The 26,226-nt window shown below is 36.8% G+C and overlaps 1 protein-coding gene across 2 annotated transcripts in view; it reads left to right on the plus strand.

Annotated features, from left to right (window-relative positions):
• The window catches only part of TAF4B (TATA-box binding protein associated factor 4b), a 110,546-nt gene extending 84,381 nt beyond the window's left edge, over window positions 1-26,165 (plus strand). The window contains exons 14-16 of one of the 2 annotated variants that reach the window (XM_007458395.1): window positions 7,250-7,347; window positions 23,816-23,822; window positions 25,734-25,901. In XM_007458395.1, the coding sequence (XP_007458457.1) occupies window positions 7,250-7,347; window positions 23,816-23,822; window positions 25,734-25,901 (273 nt within the window). Of the gene's footprint in view, window positions 1-7,249; window positions 7,361-23,815; window positions 23,823-25,733 lie in introns of both variants that reach the window. The other variant, XM_007458394.1, reaches the window with a different exon arrangement.
• The last annotated feature ends 61 nt before the right edge of the window (window positions 26,166-26,226 follow it).

The following is a 26,226-nucleotide window of genomic DNA, read 5'->3' on the forward strand; positions in this document are numbered from 1 at the left end:
CCATGGCTCACGGGCCCAGCCGCTCCGCGGCATGTGGGATCCTCCCGGACCGAGGCACGAACCCGTGTCCCCTGCATCGGCAGGCGGACTCCCAACCACTGCGCCACCAGGGAAGTCCGACATTCTTTATTTTAAAGTCTATTTTATCTGATACGAGTATTGAAACTCCAGCTGTCTTTTGATTTCCATTTGCATGGAATATCTTTTTCCATCCCCTCACTTTCATTCTGTATGTGCCCCTAGGTCTGAAGTGGGTCTCTTGTAGACAGCATATATATGGGCCTTGTTTTTTTGGGTTTTTTTTCTTTTGTTGTATGTGGGCCTCTCACCGCCGTGGCCTCTCCCATCACGGAGCACAGGCTCCGAACGCGCAGGCTCAGCGGCCATGGCTCACGGGCCCAGCCGCTCGGCGGCACGCGGGATCCTCCATAGCATTGTGGTCAGAAAAGAAGCTTGATATGATTTCAATTTTCTTAAATTTACTGAGGCTTGATTTGTGACCCAAGATGTGATCTATCCTGGAGAATGTTCCATGCATACTTGAGAAGAAAGTGTAATCTGTTGTTTTTGTATGGAATCTCCTATAAATATCAACTAAATCCATCTGGTCTGTTGTGTCATTTAAAGCTTGTGTTTCCTTATTAATTTTCTGTTTGGATGATCTGTCCATTGGTCTAAGTGAGGTGTTAAAAAAGTCCCCCACTATTATTGTGTTACTGTCAATTTCCTCTTTTATAGCTGTTAGCAGTTGCCTTATGTATTGAGGTGCTCCTTTGTTGGGTGCCTATATATTTATAATTGTTATGTCTTCTTCTTGGATTGATCCCTTGACCGTTATATAGTGTCTTTCTCTTGTAACATTCTTTATTTTTTTTTTCCTTTTTTTTTTTTTTTAACCGTACACGGGCCTCTCACTGTCGCGGCCTCTCCCGTTGCGGAGCACAGGCTCCGGACGCGCAGTCCCAGTGGCCATGGCTCACGGGCCCAGCCGCTCCGCGGCATGTGGGATCCTCCCGGACCGAGGCACGAACCCGTGTCCCCTGCATCGGCAGGCGGACTCCCAACCACTGCGCCACCAGGGAAGTCCGACATTCTTTATTTTAAAGTCTATTTTATCTGATACGAGTATTGAAACTCCAGCTGTCTTTTGATTTCCATTTGCATGGAATATCTTTTTCCATCCCCTCACTTTCATTCTGTATGTGCCCCTAGGTCTGAAGTGGGTCTCTTGTAGACAGCATATATATGGGCCTTGTTTTTTTGGGTTTTTTTTCTTTTGTTGTATGTGGGCCTCTCACCGCCGTGGCCTCTCCCATCACGGAGCACAGGCTCCGGAAGTGCAGGCCCAGCGGCCATGGCTCACGGGCCCAGCCACTCCGCGGCACGTGGGATCCTTCCGAACCGGGGCACAAACCTGCGTCCCCTGCATCAGCAGGTGGACCCCCAACCACTGCGCCACCAGGGAAGCCCGGGTCTTGTTTTTGTATCCATTCAGCGAGCCTGTGTCTTTTGGTTGGAACATTTAATCCATTCATGTTTAAGGTAATTATCGATATGTATGTTCCTATTACCATTTTCTTAATTGTTTTGAGTTTGTTTTTGTAGCTCCTTTTCTTGTCTTGTGTTTCCCACTTAGAAGTTCTTGCAGCATTTGCTCTAGAGCTGGTTTGGTGGTGCTGAATTCTCTTAGCCTTTGCTTGTCTGTAAAGCTTTTGATTTCTCCATTGAATCTGAATGAGACCCTTGCTGGGTAGAGTAATCTTGGTTGTAGGTTCTTCTCTTTCATCACTTTAAATATATCTTGGCGCTCCCTTCTGGCTTGTAGAGTTTCTGCTGAGAAATCAGCTCTTAACCTCATGGGAGTTCCCCTGTATATTATATTTCATTTTTCCCTTGCTGCTTTCAATAATTTTTCTTTGTCTTTAAGTTTTGCCAATTTGATTACTATGTGTCTCGGCGTGTTTCTCCTTGGGTTTATTCTGTATGGGACTGTGCGCTTTCTGGACTTGGGTGCCTATTTCCTTTCTCATGTTAGGGAAGTTTTCGACTGTAATCTCTTCAAATATTTTCTCGGGTCTTTCCTCTCTTTCTTCTCCTTCTGGACCCCTGTAACGTGAATGTTGTTGCGTTTAATGTTGTCCCAGAGGTGTCTTAGGCTGTCATCATTTCTTTTCATTCTTTTTTCTTTATTCTTTTCCACAGCAGTGAATTCTACCATTCTGTCTTCCAGGTCACTTATCAGTTCTTCTGCCTCAGTTATTCTGATATTGATTCCTTCTAGTGTATTTTTCATTTCACTTATTGTACTGTTCATCTCTGCTTGTTCTTTAATTTTTCTAGGTCTTTGTTAAACATTTCTTGCATCTTCTCGATTTTTGCCTCCATTCTTTTCCCGAGGTCCTGGGTCATCTTAAGTGTCATTATTCTGAATTATTTTTTGGAAGGTTGCCTATCTCCACTTCATTTAGTTGTTTTTCTGGGGCTTTATCTTGTTCCTTCATCTGGTACATAGCCCTCTGCCTTTTCATCTTGTCTAGCTTTCTTTGAATGTGGTTTTTGTTCTACAGGGTGGATTGTAGTTCATCCTGCTTCTGCTGTCTTCCCTCTGGTGGATGAGGCTGTCTAAGAGGCTTGTGCAAGTTTCCTGGTGGGAGGGACTGTTGGTGGGTAGAACTGGCTGTTGCTCTGGTGGGCAGATCTCAGTAAAACTAATCCTCTTGACTGCTGATAGGTGGGGCTGGGTTCCCTCCCTGTTGGTTGTTTGGCCTGCTGTGACCCAACACTGGGGCCTACCAGGGCTCTTTGGTGGGACTAATGGCGGACTCTGGGAAGGCTCACACCAAGGAGTACTTCCCAGAACTTCTGCTGCCAGTGTCCTTGTCCTCACGGTGAGACACAACCACCCCCCACTTCTGAAGGAGATCCTCCAACACTAGTAGGTAGTTCTGGTTCAGTCTCCTATGGGGTCACTGATCCTTCCCCTGTGTCCTGATTCCCACAGTACTTTGTGTGTGCCCTCCTAGAGTCTAGTCTGTTTCTCCCAGTCCTGTCGAAGTCCTGCTGTCAAATCCCACTAGCCTTCAAAGTCTGATTCTCTAGGAATTCCTCCTCCTGTTGCCAGACCCCCAGGTTGGGAAGCCTGACGTGGGGCTCAGAACCTTCACTGCAGTGGGTGGACTTCTGTGGTATAAGTGTTCTCCAATTTGTGAGTCACCCATGCAGCAGTTATGGGATTTGATTTTATTGTGATTGCGCCCTTCCTACCATCTCATTGTGGCTTCTCCTTTGTCTTTGGCTATGGGGTATCTTTTTTGGTGAGTTCCAGTGTCTTCCTGTCGATGATTGTTCAGAAGTTAGTTGTGATTCCAGTGCTCTCACAAGAGGAAGTAAGAGCACGTCCTTCTACTCTGCCATCTTGAAGCAATCTCGTGGTCACCTTATTTTTGATGAAGGATCAAGAATATACAATGGAGAAAAGACAGCCCCTTCAATAAGTGGTGCTGGGAAAACTGGACAGCTACCTGTAAAAGAATGAAATTAGAACACTCCCTAACACCATACACAAAAATAAACTCAAAATGGATTAAAGACCTAATGAAAGGGCAGACACTAAAACTCATAGAGGAAAACATAGGCAGAACACTCTATGACATAAATCACAGCAAGATCCTTTTTGACCCACCTCCTAGAGAAATGGAAATAAAAAAATAAATAAACAAATGGGACCTAATGAAACTTAAAAGCTTTTGCTCAGCAAAGGAAACCATAAACAAGACGAAAAGCAACCCTCAGAATGGGATAAAATATTTGCAAACGAAGCAACTGACAAAGGATTAATCTCCAAAATTTACAAGCAGGTCATGCAGCTCAATATCAAAAAAACAAACAACCCAATTCAAAAATGGGCAGAAGACCTAAATAGACATTTCTCTAAAGAAGATATACAGATTCCCAACGAACACATGAAAGAGTGCTCTACATCACTAAATATTAGAGAAATGCAAATCAAAACTACAGTGAGGTATCACCTCACACCAGTCAGAATGGCCATCATCAAAAAATCTACAAACAATGATGGAGAGGATGTGGAGAAAAGGGGACCCTCTTGCACTGTTGGTGGGAATGTAAATTGATACATCCACCATGGAGAACAGTATGGAGGTTCCTTAAAAAACTAAAAATAGAACTACCGTATGACCCAGCAATCCCACTACTGGGCATATACGCAGAGAAAACCATAATTCAAAAAGAGTCATGTAACACAATGTTCATTGCATCTCTGTTTACATTAGCCAGGACATGGAAGCAACCTAAGTGTCCATCTACAGATGAATGGGTAAAGAAGAAGTGGCACATATATACAATGGAATATTACTCAGCCATAAAAAGAAACGAAACTGAGTTATTTGTAGTGAGGTAGATGGACCTAGAGTCTGTCATACACAGTGAAGTAAGTCAGAAAGAGAAAAATACCGTATGCTAACACATTTATATGGCATCTAAGAAAAAAAGGTTCTGAAGAACCTAAGGTCAGGACAGGAATAAAGATGCAGACATAGAGAATGGACTGGAGCACACGGGGAGGGGGAAGGGGAAGCTGGGACGAAGTGAGAAAGTGGCATGGATTTACATATACTACCAAATATAAAATAGATAGCTAGTGGGAAGCAGCCGCATGGCACAGGGAGATCACCTCGGTGCTTTGTGACCACCTAGAGGGGTGGAATAGGGAGGGTGGGAGGGAGGGAGATGCAAGAGGGAAGAGATATGGGAACATATGTATATGTATAACTGATTCACTTTGTTATAAAGCAGAAACTAACAAACCATTGTAAAGCAATTATACTCCAATAAAGATGTTAAAAAAAAAGTCCATAGTTTTTCTATATTGTGCTGGCCAAAATACATTGGTTTTTTTTGTTTGTTTTTTGGTGGTACACGGGCCTGTCACTGTTGTGGCCTCTTCCATTGTGGAGCATAGGCTCCGGACGCGCAGGCTCAGCGGCCATGGCTCACGGGCCCAGCCGCTACATGGCATGTGGGATCTTCCCGGACCGGGGCACGAACCCATGTCCCCTGCATCGGCAGGTGGAGTCTCAACCACTGCACCACCAGGGAAGCTCCAAAATACATTGGTTTTAAGGTAGTTCATTGTAAATACAACCAACCTATTGTCAGTTTCCATTTTTGTTAAGAGTTTTGCAAAATTTTCTTAAACGTCTGTGAGATTTCTGAAAACCAAAGTGTAATTTGCAGAGTGAGAGAAAATGTTTTCCTATATAGGTAGTGGAATTTGATGACAGAGGTCAATTTTAAAACTATTTATTTGGTGTGACTATCGTGCAGATGCCATTTCTCTACAGGGAAGGACTAAAATATCGCTTGTTGTTTGATTTGTGCTGCAGGGTAGATTAATTAAAATTATATTTTGTCACCTACAAGTTCTATGTTGTGACAGCATCAGACTCTAAAACTGTATATTTTATTTAAAAGGCCAGCATTAACAAAAGATGGTTTATAACTCCTGAAAATAGTTTTCTAGCAGTTTATATATAAGTAAATATACAATTTAAATGAAGGATTTCTGCTCTGTTATTTGGGGAACAAATGGAAAATGGTTCCTAGTTCATTTTCTTTAGTTAAGTGTTTTCTGCTTTGCTGGATTCAGTTACCTATGGCTTATTCTTTGTCTTTCCTCTGATATTAGAAAATAATTTGAAGTGATCTTTGTGTCTCTCTGAGACTGCCTATTTCATCATAAATTGTTTGCTTCTTTCATCTAGGCTTTTTTTTTTTAATGTTAAAAATTTAGTTAGTGTTCTTTTAGAAAAATATTCTCAGGATACCTTTATGGTTCCCCAGTAGGTTACTTTCAGTTGACTATCTTGGAGTCTGATCTTGTTTGAATATTTATCTAGCAACCAGTGCCAGGTTCTTCCTTCCTTCTTCTCCACACTAATAAGATTTCGGTGGGAATTAAACCTGCTTCCTTTTCCAGAAAAACTTAAGAACCTGTGTAGTGATATTTTATTTTGACTTCTTCACCTTGTTTTTTTTAAAGAATACCATTTGACACTTACTTGCCTTGGTGAAATGATGCTATGTTTCATGCATTTATTTCCCAGTTTTAATATCTTAAATTTATCTACCTTAATGAGGCATCTTTGATGGGTGCCCCTGAATAGTTTAGTGCCCAAATACTAAAAAATTATACCTTGTAGATTTGGTCATTTGGGTTAGGCATAATGAAAGCTGTACAACAGAACAATACTAACTCACTTTCAATTGTTGACATGAAGATAGATACAGAGTAAATCCATAAGAAAGTGTGATATATTGAAAAGGTTTATAATGAGAACACTTGGCTCTGCGTTCTGTTTCTACCACTTATTATTTGTGTGACCTTTATGAAGTTTTCCCAATTTCTTAAAACCATACTTTCTCCCTTAATTATTAAAAAAAAGTATATGTATAATTTTCATGTTATTGTAGCAATTAATATATACCTTTCAGTGTCGTTGTAAGAGTTAACTGAGTTAATTTTAAGGGAGTGCTTTGTAAATCATACAGCATAGAACTGTTTCCTATAATATACAGAAACTATTTTTAAGTACCGTTGACCTTTGAACAACACAGGTTTGAATTGCGTGGGTTCACTTTTATGCATGTTTTGTTCACTAAGTACCTACTACAGTGCTACACGATTCGCAGTTGGTTGAATTAATGGATGCAGATACGTGGATATGGAGGAATCTCGGATGTGGGAGCCAACGATAAGTTACATGTGAACTTTCTACTGCATAGAGGGTCTGCGCCTCTACCCCCCACATTTGTTGTTCAAGGGCCAACTGTAATTCTCTCTTATTCCAAAAAGTTTGACTATATTTTGGCCACTTTCCCTCCAATTTACCGTTCAACTTATTCTTCAGGCATTTCTTAACCTGTGCTTAAACTAAGGAGAGCTTAAGCTCTAGGGGTGCTTCTTTTCTTCTTTTTCTTCTATTCCATACTTCTTCTTTACCTAAATTCTGCCTCTTCTATTTAGAGATTCAGGAATAAAGAGTTTGCTAGAGGAAAGGAATCAAGAAATGATGTACCGTTGACTGTTAGGGAAATCTGATATTTATTTTACACTGTCACGTATTTGGTAAAGAACAGAGAAGTGGGCTTAGTGATCAATTTCTTTCCCCCTTTGAGCATCACTGTGTGTAAGCGTTGATTTTTTTCTTTTTTTTATTCCATCTTCTAGTTACAACAGTTGGAGCTTGCGCAGATACAGCATAGAGATGCTAATCTCACAGCTCTTGCAGCTATTGGACCAAGGAAGAAGAGACCACTAGAATCCGGGTCTGGAAGTGAGGTATTGAAATAACGTTTGTTTGTTATTTTATTTTTCATGTCAAAAAAGTAAGCCTAAAGGAAGCAAAGAATGCAAATTTACTCTGCCTTGCACACTGTTGCTGTCAAATACTTGTTAAAACTCTCCTTTGCCTCTTTTATAAAATCTTAATTTTTGCTTGTTTTTTTTTTTTTGGCGGTACGCGGGCCTCTCACTGTTGTGGCCTCTCTGGTTGCGGAGCACAGGCTCTGGACGCGCAAGTTCAGCGGCCATGGCTCACGGGTCCAGCCACTTCGAGGCATGTGGGATCTTCCCAGACCGGGGCACAAACCCATGTGCCCTGCATCAGCAGGTGGACTCTCAACCACTGTGCCACCAGGGAAGCCCAATTTTTGCTTGTTTTTAAAAATATATATCACCTTGAACTTTACTCCTACTAATTACTTATTTTATACTTTTTCCTATCCCCCATCTCTAGTCATACTGAATCTCACTATCTCAGTTTCTTCTGTGCACTCTTTCAGGCAGTTTTATGTAATTTTCTCCCCGCTGTGTATCTAAATCCAGCTCATCTGTTAAAATCAAGTCTGCTCTCTCATTTCTATCATGAACCTTGACTCTACCTACCCACACTGACTTCTCCTTTTCTCAGCACATAATGTGTGTGCACGGCATTAATCATTCTCTGCTCCTCGCGTGCATGTTTTCTATTCTGTGAGATTATGAATTTCTTGAGCAAGACTATAATCCTTTTCCTTTGTATCTCCCACAGGACCGGGCACATACATATTCAATAAATATCATTAATGTTTGATTAACACCAAGGAAGGATCTTACTTACATCTTTAGAGCAATTATTTGCTGTAGTGATAGATTTTCAGATCGGTCATCAGGGCTGAGATACGGGTTCAATAAGAGCCCTGAGCTAGGTCAGCAGTAAAGGAACCACGGCTCGTCTGTTCTGCTCTGTAAAACTTAAATGTGCTTTGAGACAAGCTCCTCCTAGTGCTGACCCTAAACACTGATGGATCCTAAATGAATGACAATCATCTCAATAGAAGAAGGATTTAAAAAGTCTAGTTCTTTTTATTAATATAAGTGTAATGAATGCAATATGTTCACATGCAAAAAAAATTCATAGTATAAAAATGTTTGAAAAAAATAAATGTTTCCTCCTCACAGATTTCTAGTCCCCCATCTCCTGCCCAGCCAGATGTAACCACCATTAAGGTTCTCACATATCCTTCTAGAATTCGTTGTGAATATGGGCATGTATCTCATGTGCCATCACAAATCCACATGTGATTTTGTTTTTACTAAATGCAGTCAAACTGTGTCTGTTGTTCTGCTCTTGATACTTTTCCCCTTTTCTGTAATATCTCTCATATAATTTACCTCCATACTTTTTAAAGGTATATGACATTACTGTGTTTAGATAAATAATGTATTCAACCAGTTCTCTAATGGAAATTTAGGTTGTTTCCGGGTCTTTGCTTTTATTGCCTCAGAGAACATCCTTGTACTTACCTTGTTGTGTGCTTGTCCAATGTAACTATAGACTAAATACCTAGAAATGGAATACCTGGGTTAAAGGGTGTGCATTAGTAGGAAAACCTTTTTGGAAAAATTCAAACATACTCAAAGCTAGAGTAGTATGAATCCCCTACACACCTACCATCCTGCTGCAGCTACTATCAGTTTATGCCTAATTTTGTTTTATTTATATCTACACCAACCTTCTCAGGTAAGTTTTTCACTCAGGTTATTTTAAAGTCAGTCCTAGACTCAATATCATTTTACCCATAAATATTATTTGTTGCTTTTCATTTTTGATAAATATTTGAAAATTACCTCCTGAATGAGTTGTATCAGGTTTTATATCCATTAGTGCCTGTTTTCTCACACTCTCATTTAACACTGGGGATTCTCTTTGCCATCTGATAGTTGAAAATGCAATTTTTAATAGAATGTTTAAATTATGAATGAAATTGAGCAATTTTTTCATGTGTATATTGGCACTTTCAATTTACCTTTTCCCCACTGAGTTATATTTTTTAATAGATTAAGAAAATGGAACACTCCACACCTCCCTCCACTTTCAGTTTGTCTGGGCTTTATTCATCTACAAGTTTGTATTTTCTTAAATTAAAAAAAAAAATCAGTCTTCTGCTTTTGTCCTCCTGGGGTTTTATTGTGTTTGGAAAGCCCTTTCTTAATAATTAGACTTATGTGTTAGTACTTTTATCATTTCAGCTTTTAAGTATAAATCTTTGGTTCACTCAGAATTTGTTTTGAATAAGAGTTGAGATCTGGATTTACCTTTACTCCCTCACTCCCCACTCATTCTCCCCCAGGCTAGCAGATTGTCCCAACACTGTTTACTCAATGATTCTTTCCCCACTGATTTGAAATGCCACCTTTATCACAAACAATTTTGTGTCAAATACAAATTCCCATATGTATTTGAGACTGTTTCTGTATACTCTGACCCAGTGCTAGCTAATAGAACTTTCTGTGATGAGAATGTGCTGTCTGTGCTGTCCTCAGCAACTACATATGGCTGTTGAGCAGTTGAGCTGTGGCTAGTGTGATTGAGGAAATAGTTTTAATTTTTTTTAATTAATGTAAATTTTAATAGTCACGTGTGACTAGCAACTACCATATAAGTGCAGCAGGACCAGTCTAGTGATGTATATCTGTTTATGGCTATTTATGTATTAGTACCAAATCTTTCTTTTTAACCATCTTAACCATTCTTAAGTGTACAGTTCAGTAGTGTTGAGCATATTCACATTGTTATGCACCACATCTCCAGAACTTTTTCATCTTGCAAAATTGAAACTCTGTACCCATCAAACAACTCCCCATCTTCCCTTTTCCCAGTCCCTGGTAACCACCATTCTACTTTGATTCTATGAATTTGACTACTTAGATAGCTCATGTAAATGGAATCATTTAGTATTTGTCTTTTTGTGACCTCAAGGTTCCAAATCTTAGTATATTTTAAAATATGGTAACACTAGTCCAGTAGAGTTTTTTATGTTCCTACTTCTCTAGCACAGGACAACCCACTGCCCTTTATTTTTGGTCTATTTGTATGTAAATGTGTAAATATTTTATTAAAAGTGGGGCATGCTATTTCATCATTAAGCGTATTCCTATAAATATGGCCTAGTTAGCATAGTTTTTTCTTTTTCGCAAGAACAGTTACTTGTAATTTTTTTTCATCCACATAAAGTTCTTTATAATATTATAATTCCTTTGAGAAAGAGCTACAGGGATGTCTAAGTTCCTGCCCTACTTTTTGATAATGGTAGCTTATACAACAAATTCTGTTAAATGTTTGCTTCGTGGGGAAGCATCATAGCACGTGGGTAAGTACCTAATAGTTTGGACTCAATCAAATCTGGGTTTGGTTCTTGACCATTAAGTTTTGTAACCTTTGACAAGTTCTTTAAACCTCTTACCTCAATTATCCCCATCTGGAATATGGGTGTAATACCCGCCTTACAATGTTTTAAGGATTGGATTATGGAAAGTGCTTAATTAGTTCCTGGCCTCAAGTACAGGCCTAATAAATTATCGTCTTTGTCATCATAGTAATAGTACCATTATTTTAGCTTTTAATAGAATTTTATAAGTAGTATTAATGATCCATAGTGAATTTGAACTGTTAATCATTAATCTCTTCAAAGCTTCATTTTTATGTCTCATTTGAGTTCGTCACAAATCTCAGGAACATTAAATGTTCCCTGGTTTCTAATAATCAGAGATTTTAAAGTATTTTTCATTGATTGTATATTTGAATCTGAGAAAGTCCATAGGTTACAGGGGGGAAAATGAAATGTACTGTTGATGTTCAAAACAGTGATTAAAAAAATATCAGTTTATATGATTTATCTATTAGCATTAAAATATAAGCTTATTTAATTTTTAAATTTCAAAACAGATGTGTTCTAACTTGGCTATAAATATACTGAAGTGTGTGTTTGCTTGGTCCTTCTTCAGTTTTGAGAACTTAGGCCTGTATGTTTTCCCCTTTATTCCTGGACTTTAAACTTCGATCATTGTCAGACTTTTACTGAATTATAACAGCGAGTACTTTTAAGTAATGCCAACCTGAATTGAAAATATCCATTTCTTTAATGAATTGGTGACATTTTAGTACAATCCTTATTTTGAAATTAGCCAAAAACTATTTTTTTTGTTGATTTTTATTCATGATGTTTTAACTTCAAAGGTAATTTTCTTTGAAAAATGGGGAACTAGAGAGAACCCTGCTGTATGCTCTTTCAGTGTTTACATATACTGCTGATTGATTTGCCCCTCCAGTCACTTAAATTGCATGACTCAGAATTGTTAAAAACCCTTTAATGATTCAGTTTTTTTGTTGTCTCACAAATAACACAAAATTGATGTATGAAACCATTTAGATTTTTAATATTCTATACCTTGAAGACTGAAGGTCTACTTTTTGTCTGCCTCTTTCTGTATAGATGGGAACCTGAAATCTTACCTGTTTGATTTGAATTTACTAGAATAAGCATATAATCCCAGAGGGGAGTGAGGTAGAGTCTTGCTCTTTGAAGAGTAAAGTCCTTAGTTCAAATGCAGGTTTTTAGTACTGAAGGGAAGAGGTTTCAGTTTGGAAGATTGCATAAAACGGTGATTTTAAAAAATGTAAAATTGAGAGAATTAAACTTAGAACGTTCAGCATTCATAGATTATAATTTTTGTTGATAATAAATCAACAATAATAAATTTGGAAAAAATTCGTTTTAGACCTTCTTCCTTTAGTATATTTTTCTATTATGTAAAACAAAGCAAAACTGGCTCTTATCCTTTAAAAAATATTTCTAATTGTACAATTTATACATTAAACTATCCTCTGTGTAGATTTACATTGATATTCTCATAAGTCTTGGTAGAGTTGAATAGAATCAGCTCCTGTCTCCTCGTGTTAACCTGGCAAAAAGCAACAAGTACCAATTATCATTTAGAACCAAATTATTTGTTTCATAAGCCTGTTGGCTCTGGGGGGGCAACTTAAAATTTACTAGTTTGGAGTATTTAATTTGTCCTTAATTTACTGCTGTGTGTTGAAGTTATATATAAGAATATATGCATATGAAATTAGTTCTTAAATTAACATAGGCTGTACAGATACCTATGCAGTAATCTAGAACCGACTTAAAGATTTAGAGTGTTTGCATGTGTATGTCATGTATGTATATGCTGAGGTGATGTGTTTGGGGTTCTTTGGAATGTTAAGTCATTAATAACTTTACTTCCTGAATTGATTTTAGGTCCTTGGATTAGAAAGGCTCTATCTTTTCTCTATTAGCAATACTTTCAAATAGTTCACCTAACTTAATGAGCCAACCATCATAACAATATTTCTTTATTTTATTGAAAATAAAGATAGGTTTTATTTTAACCTTATAACATATTGGCTTGAAAATGCTGATATTTCTTTTAAAATTAAGTGGTAACAGTGCCAGATCAACTACATGATGCTTATAGTATTGATATGCCTGGTATGTGTTGCTTAAAATAGTGTTCATTTGCTAACCAAAACAAAGAAATTATTACTATATAGATAAGTGTATGTCCTTTCTATCTAGAAGCAGGTTAAAGTACTACCCTGTAAAACTGTAAGAATTTTAGCGGAAGATAATGAGGAGAAGGGGCTTTTTTGAAATGTTTCTTAGCAATAAATAGAAAATTTGATTGAATCAGAATTGCTTTCAGACAAACATTTTTTTCCACAGCTGAATTCTAATTCAGAGATAAATGTTAGATACTGATAACAATTTTGCTATATCTCCCTACAATTAAAGGTACATTCCTAAAATTCATTTCTTCTTTATTGTACTTTTTAAATTTGTATACCTTGAAAACAAGACATTTCAGTTAGGCATACTTGTAAATATTTTTAAACCAAGCATTCTTTAAATATTATTAGCCAAGCAAATATTATTTGGATAGAACCTATAAAATGATTCTACTGCAGAACCCTAAATCTATATTCTTAACCATTTATGTTTAGTGGTCTCACTATAACATTAATAATAGAAATTATCACATTGCACTATTTTATGAGTAGGCTTAAGAAGGTGAGAAAGGACCATTTTAGAATAATGTGTTGAGTTCCATTGGCAAGAATATTTCATGCTACAGCTTACAGAAGAGTGATTTCTGAGAAAGTTCCATTAATTTTTACATATATTTAAAGATGAACTTTTGAAAAAATCCTGTACCTCAAATAGTATTCCACAGCAGTTTGCTATAGATATTATTAGAACTTCTCTATATAGAACTTGAGGGTCTTGTGATATATCTATTGTAGCAACTTACCTTTCCCTTTAGCTCCAGTTTGATGTTTAAAATATTAAAGTACTTTGATTTTGGGGGGACAAGGTAGGGAGAGGGAAGGCAGTTTTCAGAAGACTGTGGACAAACTGCAATAAAAAAATCAGGATAAAGAAATAAATGATGTTGCTATAAAGGAGACAATAGAGCTTTAAGAATCTTTCCATATGTTTTCTTTGTTATTTTAGCCTGTGTGTAGGTGTCCTAAAACAGAATGTCTCTACTCTGCTAGGTGCCTAGTCCTCTGAAGGGCAAAGTACACCATTAGGGCCTAACCTGTTTTAGGTTAAAGATACCTTAGGGTTTGAAAATTCATTTATGTGAATTTTTTGGCACCTAGTATACAACTTTGAAAATCAGGTGGGAAATAAAGCTTTTTTTTTAGAAACTAAACTGAAATTGTTAGAAGAAAAATCACAAGTTACTATGAAGCAGTGTAAAAAGTAATAAAATGCATTGTGTTTTGAAAAATATTTTTTTCTTGAGCTGTTACAATTTTATTCTTAAGAAAAAGAAAAATAATTGTAGTTACTTCATAGACAGCCAGAAATCACCTGAGCATTCTACTAATTTGAATATATCTGAGAAAAAATTTATCAGAGTCATAGTAGCACAAACATTTGCCTGTCCTCATGATTTAATACTATATCCTCAGTGTCTTAGGATGTCTTTGAGCATTCAGGAAAAGAATTGCTTACTGGAGTCCGAGAACTATCTCTGAGATGCTGAAGAAGTCTGTGTGATGGGTAGCCATTTTTTTCCCTCCATGCTAATCCTAACAACAGTATTCTCTGTCCCTCTCATTATTTCTGTTCTTTGGTGGTGCACCCCTTCAAGGAAGTGGAAGTTAGCGAGTTAAGTGCCAGGTAATGATGTACCTGTTTTTTAAAACAAGCACTCAGAATTAGCTTCCTGTTCATAGACAAAAATGAAGTCTGGGGAAGGTGGGATGTCCTGGAAAGGCAGTGATGGTACCAGAGAGTGTTCTGTCCAAAAACAGGTGGAACTTTGCTGGTTTGTGTGTGTCTGTATCAGATAAGAGGAAATATCAGGAGGCACAGTTAAGATGGATTCCATTGCTTTGTCTTCTTCAGAGGAAGATGATTAGGGAATTTCTGGACTTAATTATTTCCCGCATTATTACTTTTCCAAGAATCTTCAACATGGAGCAGGCTAGGGCTTCCAAAGCACTAGACGTGTGGTGGTCTCAAACACAGACTCCCCCACACATTTCTTTGTACCTGTCATAAAATATTATTTTGTTCTTATTTCTTGACTTTTCTTCTCTCTTCCCACCCACCTTTATATAAGGATAGTTATATAGAATTATTAAAATCAAAGCTCTTTGGAATATAATATTTAAAATAGATTTCAGTGATAACTTTCTTCCATTGTTAAAACTAGTATGAATTTACCTAGGTATGGTAAGATCCTTTCCAATGCTTGCAAGTTTCTTATGAAGTCTGAATTTTTCTGAAATGCAGAAGACTCAGTTTCTAGAAGAGTACTATCAGAAGGTAGATTATGCATTCAACAAATGATTATTGATCTGGGGGGCAAGAAAAATGTCTGTTATACTTTTAAGATAGTACTGCTTAAAGCAAGGGGAATAGAGTAGATAGCTTTTTATTTGGGAGAGAAGAGTGTTTGTTAACTGATCATGTTGAAAATGTCAAAGTAGTATAAAAGAGTATTACAAACAGCTCTTAAGTTTCTTGGGTTATCCTTTCCAAAAATATCCATGCCATGTATTAGGTTAAACCATATGAACTTGCCGTTTTCATAGGTGAAAAACTATCAAGTATTGGCAATTTTATATAGTTCTACCTAATATAATCAAATATATATATATTTACAATTGCATATGTAATAATAGTTTACTTTTAGCAAGCACTTAGAATGTATTATCTTGGTTAGTCCTTGTAACTCCTTTGTAAAATCATACTATTATTTTCCCTAAATGAAAAAGTTGAGGTATAGGGAAGATTACTTTTCCAGAGTTCCACAGTTAGTAAGTGGAGAAGCCCAGATACACGTCCAGAGAATTTGACGTTTGTCTGTGCTCTTAATTACTATAATGGGATCATCCTAAAAGTACTGTTTTATAATTTGTGAAGCACTGCATCTTGGACATTTTTCCATACTGGTACATACTTCTGTGCCGTAATTCTATGATCCACTGATAGACATTTAGAATATTTTCATTGGTTTATTATAAACAGTTAACATCCTCCATCTTCATGCACCCATTTATTTTGCCAAATTGATTTCTAGAAATGGAACTTCTGGGTCAAAGGGTATGCACATCTTAAATTTTAATAGATATTTTCATAATACTTTCCAAAAACTTTGTGCCAGTTTCCACCACTGTGTGAATGCCTATTTTCCCATTCCCTTTTAGCAACAGATGTGATCAGTCATTTCAAAATATTCTAGTCGCTACTATTTTTCCTTTATTGTATCTCTACCATTTCTATGTGTCCTCTTCAAAGGTTGAGGTTCTATTTCTGTATGGAAACATGGTGTCGAAGTGTGAAAAACCTCTAAAATACCTTATGAGGGAGATACTTGGGTTTTTTAATTTTTATTTAAGCATTAAAATTATTTATGGACTTTTTTTTCATAACTTAGAAATGTGTGTATTTTGAAATAGAGAACTGAGTTGAATTCTTATGGGTATTTGAATGATCGATCTTACATAGATGTCATTTTGTTTACTGTATTTACTAGTTTTCGTTATTTGAGGATCTGAGTAGATTATAATTGAAATATTAAGCCTGAAATGATTTGAGGAAACACAGCAGCTTAAAATCTACTAGGGGACAAACAGAATTAGAGATTTCAGATTTCAGATTACAGATTTGTTGTCATCTAACACCTTCTATAAATATCATATAGATTCATTAGAATTTAGAGCATTATTACTTTAGATAAAGAAGCAGCTTTTTTATGTTTTGAGATATATTTTTCACATTTTATTTTGCTCACGCTTCCATAAACAAATATGCCTCTTTTTTGTAAATGACTTAAACATAAATCTGAATTTTAGATGGATCTTTAAAATTTTCCAGAGATTTAAAGTCTGACACCTTGTCAGCTATCTTCAGGCACCCCCTGTGAAATAAGTTGAATTGCACATTATGGGTTTATCTTCCCTCCTTCCCAAATCCCCCTTAAATGTTAGTAAAGGGGTGAAAATGACATAAATACACAAGAATAAAGAAGAGAGGAGAAATCAGCAATAAAATTTTTCGGTAGTTTAAATGACAGTAAATTTGTCTCTGAAATATTGCGAAATAAAATGTTCAGATTTTCAACTAATGTTAGCAGTGAAAATCCAGGTTTACGTGGAAAACAATGTATCTGCCTTAAGCATTGCAACAGTACCTATTTAGAGTATGTTGTTGAATTCCTATTTATGCATTTTTTCCTAAGAATTGTGGAGAGTATTGAAAAGAATAAATATAAGTTGTTTTTGAAATATTTATTTGAACTTGTTTGTTTCACTTACCAGACTGTGCCATTATTTGGATTTTTGTTGAGATAAAATTCACATACCACACCTCATCATTTTAAAGTGTGCAATTCAGTACAGTTGGCCCTCCATATCTGCTGGATTCCACATCCATGGATTCAACCAACCATGGATTGAAAATATTTGGGGAAAAAAATTCCAGAGAGTTCCAAAAAGCAAAACTTGAATTTGCTAAGTGCTGGCAACTATTTACCTAGCATTTATATTGTATTAGGTATTATAAGTAATCTAGTGAGGATTTAAAGTATGCAGGAGGATGTGTGGAGGTTATATGCAAATGCTATGCCACTGTATATAAGGGACTTAAGCATCCACAGGTTCTGGTATCCATGGGAGGTCCTGGAACCAATATACCTAGGGACAACTGTATATTCACATAGCTGTTCAACCTTCTGTCTCTATGGATTTACCTGTTCTAGGCATTCATATAAAAGGAATTATACAGTATTAGCCTTTTGTATCTAATTTCTTTGACTTAGCATAATGTTTTCAAGATCCATCCATATTGTAGCATGTATCAGTACTTCATTCCTATTTATGATTGAATAATATTCCATAAGTTGTTTTCTTTTCTTTTAACTATAATTGTGCATTTGTCTATGTTTACCTGTCAATTTTTGCTTCTTTTATTTGATGGTCTTACTAAGTGCAAACACATTATGTTTTTTTGATGAATTGCTCCCTTTTGTCATTGTGAAATTGTTCTCATTTCTAATATTCCTTGTCTTAAAGTTTACTTTGACATTATTATAGCTACACCAGCACTTCTTATGCTTAATATTAGCATGATTTATCGTTTCTCCATTGTTTTACTTCCAGCCTGTCTGTGTCTTTATTTAAAGCTGGTTTCTTATGAGTAGCATGTAATTGAGCTTTGGATTTGTATCCAGTTTGAAAATTTATTTGGACTGTTTAGTCCATTTACATTTAATGCAGTTATTACTATGATTAGATTTGAGTCTACCATCTTGCTCTTTTCTGTTTGCCCCTCTGTTTTTTTGTTTCTCCTTTCTTGTCATCTTTTGAGTTAACCAAGTAGTGTTTTAGTATACCATTCTATATCCTCTTTTGGCTTTTTAACTATACCTCTTTTTTTTTTTTTTTCATGGTTGCTTTACAGATCTGTTTAAAGGTACAATATGTATCCTTAACTAATTATACTCAATCTTGAATTAATGCCACTTCACATATCATGTAAAAACCTTTTAACTATATAATTCCATTATACAAATTCCTCCCATCCTTTGTGCTGTTGTTGTCACCTGTTTTACTTACGCATATGTTTTAACCTCCATAGTACATTGTTATCACTTGGTCATATATCTCTTAAAGAACTTATGAAAATAAAAACAGCTTTTTAATGTTTACCATTTCTAGTGCTCTTTCATTTTTCCTGTAAATTCATATTTCTTTCTAGTATCATTTTCCATCAGTCCATATGCAATTCATCAACTCCAGAATTACCAGAGTTCTAATTAAATAAACCTAAAGCTACTATTAATACATTTAAATATACTGGTAAATCTACCTTTAGTTGTGAGGCACAGCCATCCTTACTGACGTAGCTTTTTTTAACATTTACAATCCTTCAAGGATAAAATTAAAGTTGGCTCTGAAAGAAAAATCTTTAACTGGCAGTCCTTTAAAGAAGTTAGCATAAAATAATAGATAAAACTTAGTTCTGGACATAGGTTACTTGAGTTTTCGAAGGACTTTGTGTCTTAATTAAAGGTAAAGAAAATTACGAGAGTATAAAGAGGAAAGTCCTACTGACACAGGCTTTTCAACTTGCAGTAAGTTACTGCTTTTCAGAATTGACATTTATTTGGTTATTTGCTGTTCTTGTGTGTTGTATTACTTGGTGGGTTGAAGCACTTACCCACTGTTTGGAGAAAGTGGCAGAAAATAGCCTTTTGAGCAAATCCCATCTGGTGGCAGCTTGGTGGGGATGAGCAATGCTGAGGAACAAGTCATCAAAGGATTTTACCTTTCAGCTTTTCTCCCAAATTTATTTGGCTTAAAGCTAAGAATGACAGCAGGATCTTGATTTAAAATGTCCAAAGCCCATAATATGGCTCATTTTCACTATTTGGTCATTCATATAACTGATGATATTGGGTGACACTTGATGCATAATTGTACTACAAACGTTGATTGGATACCAGCTAAGTGCCATATATATAAAATATTCACAGGTACAAAATCCTTCCTTTCCAGTGAGTGAGAAAGTTAAAGAGGTTGTTGCATTGCACTGAATACATGTGACGGTAAAGTAGAGAGTACAGCTAAAATACACAGGAGTTGCACCTAATCTAGACCTGGGGTGAGTCTGTGTTTGTAGCATTGGGGAAACAGGTTACCTGAGTTGAGTCTTAAAGAACTTAGTCAAGTGATGTGATACAAGGATAGGACAGAGAGATTGGAGAAGGAGTTCCAGGAGGAGAGAATTAACTGTCTGGAACAAAGAGGAAAAAACATTCTGTGGCATGATCAATAGTTTGAGATAGGAAGAAAGGAATGAGAGATGAGAATGTGGGGAGAAGCTTTGGTATGCTCATGGTTGACTGTATTTGTCATGCTTAAATACTTGGACTTGGTTCTAGAGGAGGTTTTTAGCCATTGGAGCATTTTAAATAGGAAAACAGTATTATCAGATTACTTATTTTAGAAAGATCATACAGCAGCGTGAAGAATATTAATACTGGAAATAGTTTCTTAGAAGGTTGATGAAGTCATCTTAGGCAGAAGATAATGGAAGTGAAAATGTAGAAGGACTTAGATGATTTGGAAACTATTAAAGAGGTTAGAACTGATAAGAAGTGATAGATGGGATTAGAAGAAGAAAGGGTTGAGGATGACACCCAGTTTTCTGGCTTAGGCATTGGAGGTGAATGATATTACCATTCCTTTAAATGAGAAAGAGAAGAGGAGAAAGGCAGGAGTAACGATTTGAAACATGTTGAATTTAGGATACATACTTTATTAGGAAATTGAGCAATGAGGCCTAGAATTTAAGAAAGTGTTCTTTTGGAGTTAAAGACGCTAGTGGTCATTAGCATAGGACAACCAGTATTGTCTTCACAACTCTCATAATCACACAAGTAGAATTAGAACTCAAAGCCCACGATTACACATCACATCAGTCTATTTAGACATATTACTTCTATAAAGACTGTTGAAAAACGGATACTTAGAGGTGACAAAATTCTAGGGTGGAAGTTAATATGCAAGGTTGTCTGTATTCTGAAATAACTCAAAGGAATGAAATGAAGGTGATAGAGGTGAGGGATGTGTTACTTCATAAATTCTGCTTGTTGACCAGCAGAGGGCAGGCAGTCTCACAACTCAGTATTTTCTGCTCTGTGCTGCCCTTGAGGCCTAGAAGCTCAGGTCTTTCAAACATAGATTTTCAGTGATCTTATTACATTATTACACTAAGGCCAGGCATCCAGGACACTTTTATTTATCTTTGCTTCCAAGACTTAGAAGATGTTTGATTTTTGTTCTGGAGCCAGATTTTCTTTCCACCCCCTGTGCCCTATGTCTAGTTCTTCTTTTTCCTCAAAGTTTGAGACTTGAGTCATCCCTTAAGAGCTGCCATGGTGACATGGGGTTAGAATAAATCAAGTAGAGAGTCTGCCTTTTAGAGGTTAAAGTGCCCAACTCTTGTTCCTGGTCGACTGTTAAGATTCAGGGACACGTTTGTGTTTTCTTGGTCTTATGATTCAGGGACTAGAATGGAAGGAATTGACATTAGCTCCTGCAGACAGTACTGATGAGTGTGGTTGGTCCTCCACTGTTGGATCTGAGGAGCTTGTGAAAACCTTCCTGTCCCAGGATACATCCCTCATCCATTTGCCATATGTCTGTAATGCCCATTAGTTTACTTTTTAGCTTTAAGCATTCAAAGCTCAACTAAAATTTAAAAATTTCTCTAGGAGGGACAAGGTTAGTGTGGCAGGACAAATTATTTAAATTAGCCAGGACTTATGAGACTAGGGCATGGACAGGAACTTTTAATTAGATTTAAACTAGGGGATGGATAAAAAGATCTGGAACTAGGATTATACTGTTTCCTGTTTATAAACCTTCAATGCCTCCCAACTGACAAATGACATTTATAGACTGTATACTGTATGCCAGGCATTGTTCTCATTTAATCCTCAGGCCAACCCTGTGAGATAATTACAGTTACTGTCCCTGTTTTGCAGATTAGGAAACTGAGGCACAGAGAAGTTAGGTAATCTGTCTGAGTTTCCTTATGGAGGAGACAATGTGTATTCACCACCATTCAGTCCCCCTGTATATCTTATGCTACCAGAACAGTTCCTTTGCCCATAGTAGGCACCCAGTGACCCAGATAACTTTTGAATTGAATCAGTACATGGGCTAGCATGAACTAGTTAGTATAGCAGTAACATAATTTAAGGAAACATGGAAAAAGAAGTAGAGACGCTTTTAAAAGTTTTACCTCACAGCACCTGCTCTATTAAGTTGGGGGGAAATGTGAATAATTGGTTATTTTTAATTACTTAGTGTCATTCTTAAAATGGTGTCAGTGCTCTGAAATTGGTAACTGACAGTGTTCAAGTTTTCCTTATTAGAGCAAAAGGGTTTCTCAGAAGTTTCATTATAAAAATATGAAACTTTGTTTAGTGATATAATTGAACAAATTGAGGGCTAACTTAATTGACCTGACAGTGTTGAAGAATGTTTACATTTAGGTTCGGTTACGCTTCCAAAAACATCTGTTGTGCACTTAGTAAGTGAATTATTTCTTTCATCTTCACTGAATTCCATCTTCTATTTTACCCTCTATTCATCTAAGTGAAGAATTCAGATTAAGGAATATCTTCACGTAGAAAGTCGATTGGGAAAATCCTCTGTTTCAGAAACAAATAGTACATTGTCCCAACAGGTTTTTTTTTTTCTTCTTACAAATGGTCTCCTAACTACATTTGTGTTCTTTGGCACTGACAGTATAGTGTAACCAGAAATCAGCCCTAGGTGACTTTGGGCAAAGGACTTGGTGAGGAAGAAAATAAAAACTGATGGTGAAGGCAGGTTCGAATTTTTATGGCTCTGAGTTCCACCCACTTTACCGTGGATAATTGAGATGTAGCTGATTATTCTGGTCAGGTCAGTATGAAGCTGAAAAGTCAGATTGTGGATTTTTTCAAATCATAAGCATAGGAATAAAAATGCTATATATTTGTATCTAAGTTCAACAAAGATTAACTTTCCAAGCCAGTCGCTATTTGGGGGAAGAGAATGCTGTCACCTTCGTAAAGTTGTGAATTATAAAAGACATTTCTGTGGGGTTACTCAGTGTCCCTTGGGGTTTGTTTCATTTATAACATTGCCTCAGGCCTTCTGCTGCATCCTGTTGGAGTGACCTCCTTTTCAACCCTGTGCTGGCAGCTGTGATGTGGCTCTTGCCCTGGGATCCTTCAGGCTTGTCACATGACAGACATGAACTGTGACCCCTTTGTTCCTTACCCAGATGGTTCGTTCTCCATAATTTTTTTCTATTTAACCATTTTGCCTTATCTTCTTTCCTCTTTTCCCTCTGCATTTCCCTTTGTATTTCCTACCTACACAAGACTTTTTTGGTAGCAGTTTAATTTTTTTTATTGAAGTAGGACATCAATGCAGAAAAGTACACAAATCATGAGTAAGCTCACCGAATTTTCACAGCAGAACACACCTATGCAGACAGTACTTAGGTCAAGAAAGAGAACATCACCAGAATCCCAGAAAGCCTCTACTATCCCCTTCTGGTTACCACTCTTCTCCCTTAAGGGGAATCATCATTCTGACTTCTATAGCTTTGCCTGTTTTAAACTTTATAGAAATGGAATCAAACCATATGTATTCCTTTGCATCTGGATCCTTTCATTTAACATTTTGTGACATTTGTCCATGTTACTCAGTTTGTTACTGCTGTGTAGTATTCCATTTGTATGAATAGTCCACAGTTTATTCTGCTCTTAATGGGCGTCTGGATCGTTTCTAGCTTAGGGCCATTATGAATAGTAGTGCTAAACATTCTCATACATGTCTTTTTATCAAAAGACATGACATATTTCTGGATATTTACGTAGAAATTAAATTGCCAAGATATAGTATGTCCAACTAGCCATTTAATTTAAATATTCATGTAAAACACTAAACGAGTGATTTTTGGCAAACTTGGTAGGAAAGATCTATAAACATATGTAGATTCAGCTTTAGCATAATATATCTAATTTTTGGCTAAGAAAAATGCTTCTAGTTAAATATACTGTAGTTTTAAATAGATAACTCCTATATACAGCAAAATTGCTGCTCAGTGCCTGGGACATTAACTTTCTTCCTAATTTGTCCTTTTATCCAGTGTTCCAAAGCTGAGTTGGTGGGCCCATTCTGTAAAAATCTTATGAGAATATTTTGATGGTGATAATTTACAAGAGTTAAGATTATATCTGTGTTACACCACCTCTAAGTTAGGCTTTTTGTCTTTTTTTTTTAAACGTGGACTTTCCAAAATTTGCTTCATGGATGCTTTTGAATAAGTCTGACTTAATGAGTATAGAAGTGGGATTGTGATATCATATCCCTTCAAAAGTGAGTAGTATCTTTGAAGGAAATTTTATTCAACTGTGAGGTAAAGTTGAATGTAAGAACTCCCAGTCATTCTGTGAACATGTATGGAATTAAGTTCACTTGTTTTGACCATAGGGTTTTGGATACCTTAAAGGGGATTTCCTTACCCTCCATCAAACTAAAACAAAGCAAAAAAAGAAAAAAAGAAAAAACCAGAAATGTAGAGGGAGTAATTAAAATTTGAAGGTTATGAAAAGATAGTAATAGAACCAGAAGATTCGCTTCCTGTGTTAGGTAGATATCTTTCCTTGTGTAAGTCTTTTGGGTAAGGAAAGGAGGGTTGCCAAGTCAATTGAGATGTTTTTGAAACAAAATATGGTTAAAAAAAAAAAAAAGAATAGAAGAATAAAGGATTCATTTTTGCCAGATTATTCTGTATCTGAGTATTCTGTATTTTTATTTCTTCTTCCAAATCTTTTTTTTAAATAGTGGTGTATAGACATATTGATACTTAGGAAACTTAATATCTTAGTATAGAAGTATTGGGTTTCATTCAATTTTGAATGACATTTAGAACTCGTATTAGTTGTTGTTTTAAACTGGTGTATTCAATTGAGAAATTATTGCTGATAATCTGTGTTGTTCTGTATACTTTGCTAAGCCATATAAGGTATAGAAATGGTAGTCCCTGTTCTCAGAAAGCTTACAATCTAGTGGGTATGTGCTGGTGGTGGTAGCGTATACAAATTACTATAATACGATGTAAGATAATTACCACAGTAAGAATTCTTACGGGGAAGGGGAGGGTAAGTAGACCTATTTGAAATGGGTCTTAAAGGTTGAGTAGGTTGGCCTGGAATGGCCTTTTGCTGATCTCTGCAATGGGAAGTAAGGCTGAAGGGAAGCCAGGTAATGAGTTTGTACCTGATATGATGTATAATATAGAACAGGCTAAGAGCATTCACTTTATTATTTTTTTTAACATCTTTATTGGAGTATAATTGCTTTACAATGGTGTGTTAGTTTCTGCTGGATAACAAAGTGAATCAGCTATACATATACATACATCCCCATATCTCCTCCCTCTTGTGTCTCCCTCCCACCCTCTCTATCCCACCCCTCTATGTGGACACAAAGCACCGAGCTGATCTCCCTGTGCTACGCGGCGAGCATTCACTTTGGATCAAATTAAAAGTTGAGTCCCAGCTCAGTGTTGCTGTGTGACCTTAAACAGGTTGCTTTAACCTGTCTAAGCTCAGTTTCCTCACTTGATAAATGAGGACAGCACCCATGTAACGTGCTGCAGTGTTGTATGAAAGAAAGATCATGTGTGGAAGATGCTTAACATAGCTCTCAAAGTATAATAAGTACTCAAGTAGCTACTCTGGACAGAGAGGAACCATTGAAGGTTTTTGAACCATGGAGTGGTGGGATCTGAACCATGTGAGGCTTTCACTTTTACTTTTATAATTGACAAACAAAAGACCACACACATTTAAAGTGTGTAATCTGACAGGTTCTTACATATATACACACCTGTGAAATCATCGCCACAATCAGAATTATGACCACAGCCATCACTCCCGAAACTTTTGTCTAAGACCTTTAAAGAGGACAGTCTGCCCTGTGATGTGCAGCAAAGAACGGATTGAAGTGGAGAAGTCAGTTAAAAGGCTGTGGCCATGGTCCAGGTGAGAGAGAGTGACTGAGGCCATGAACTAGGTGTGCTGGCCATGGGCCTGCCCCAAGAGCCTGGGCTGCTGGAGGACAAGCTGCATCACGCTATTACCTCCAGCACCTACCCCAGGGGCCAGAGGCTAGCAGGCTCTTGCTGAATTGACAGGTTCTCTCTTTATGAAAGATTGCTTATTTTAAACTTGCTTCTCCCTTTACTTTGTATAGGGTTTAAAAGACAACCTTTTTGCTTCTGGGACATCCAGCCTGACAGCCACCAAACAGTTGCTTCGTCCAAGAATCACAAGAATCTGCCTCAGGGACCTGATCTTCTGTATGGAGCAGGAGAGGGAGATGAAGTATTCCCGAGCTCTGTACCTGGCCCTTCTGAAGTGACCATGGCCCTCTCCATCCAGATCCTTGCTACTTACTGCCAAAGAAGACATAAAGAGCGGTGTCACATGGTCCTGAGATTTCAGTTTCTGGAAAATAATCACCGATAGGGAAGACCATTGTTTACAGTTATATACTTTTATTAACTCTTATGTATTCCATTAGGTTCTTAATGACTAGGAATCAGCTTCTAAAAATAGGTTGTGAAGTACAGTTTATTTACACAGAAGTAGGCATATGCCTGCCTACGTGTTTAATTACAGCAAGGCTCTGTTTGTTACTCCCTGCTTCATTTGCCAAACTATTAATAGGTAAGGCGTCTTTCCCT

The sequence above is a fragment of the Lipotes vexillifer genome, unplaced genomic scaffold, assembly GCF_000442215.2.
Source record: "Lipotes vexillifer unplaced genomic scaffold, Lipotes_vexillifer_v1.1 scaffold1342, whole genome shotgun sequence".
NCBI lineage: Eukaryota > Metazoa > Chordata > Mammalia > Artiodactyla > Lipotidae > Lipotes > Lipotes vexillifer.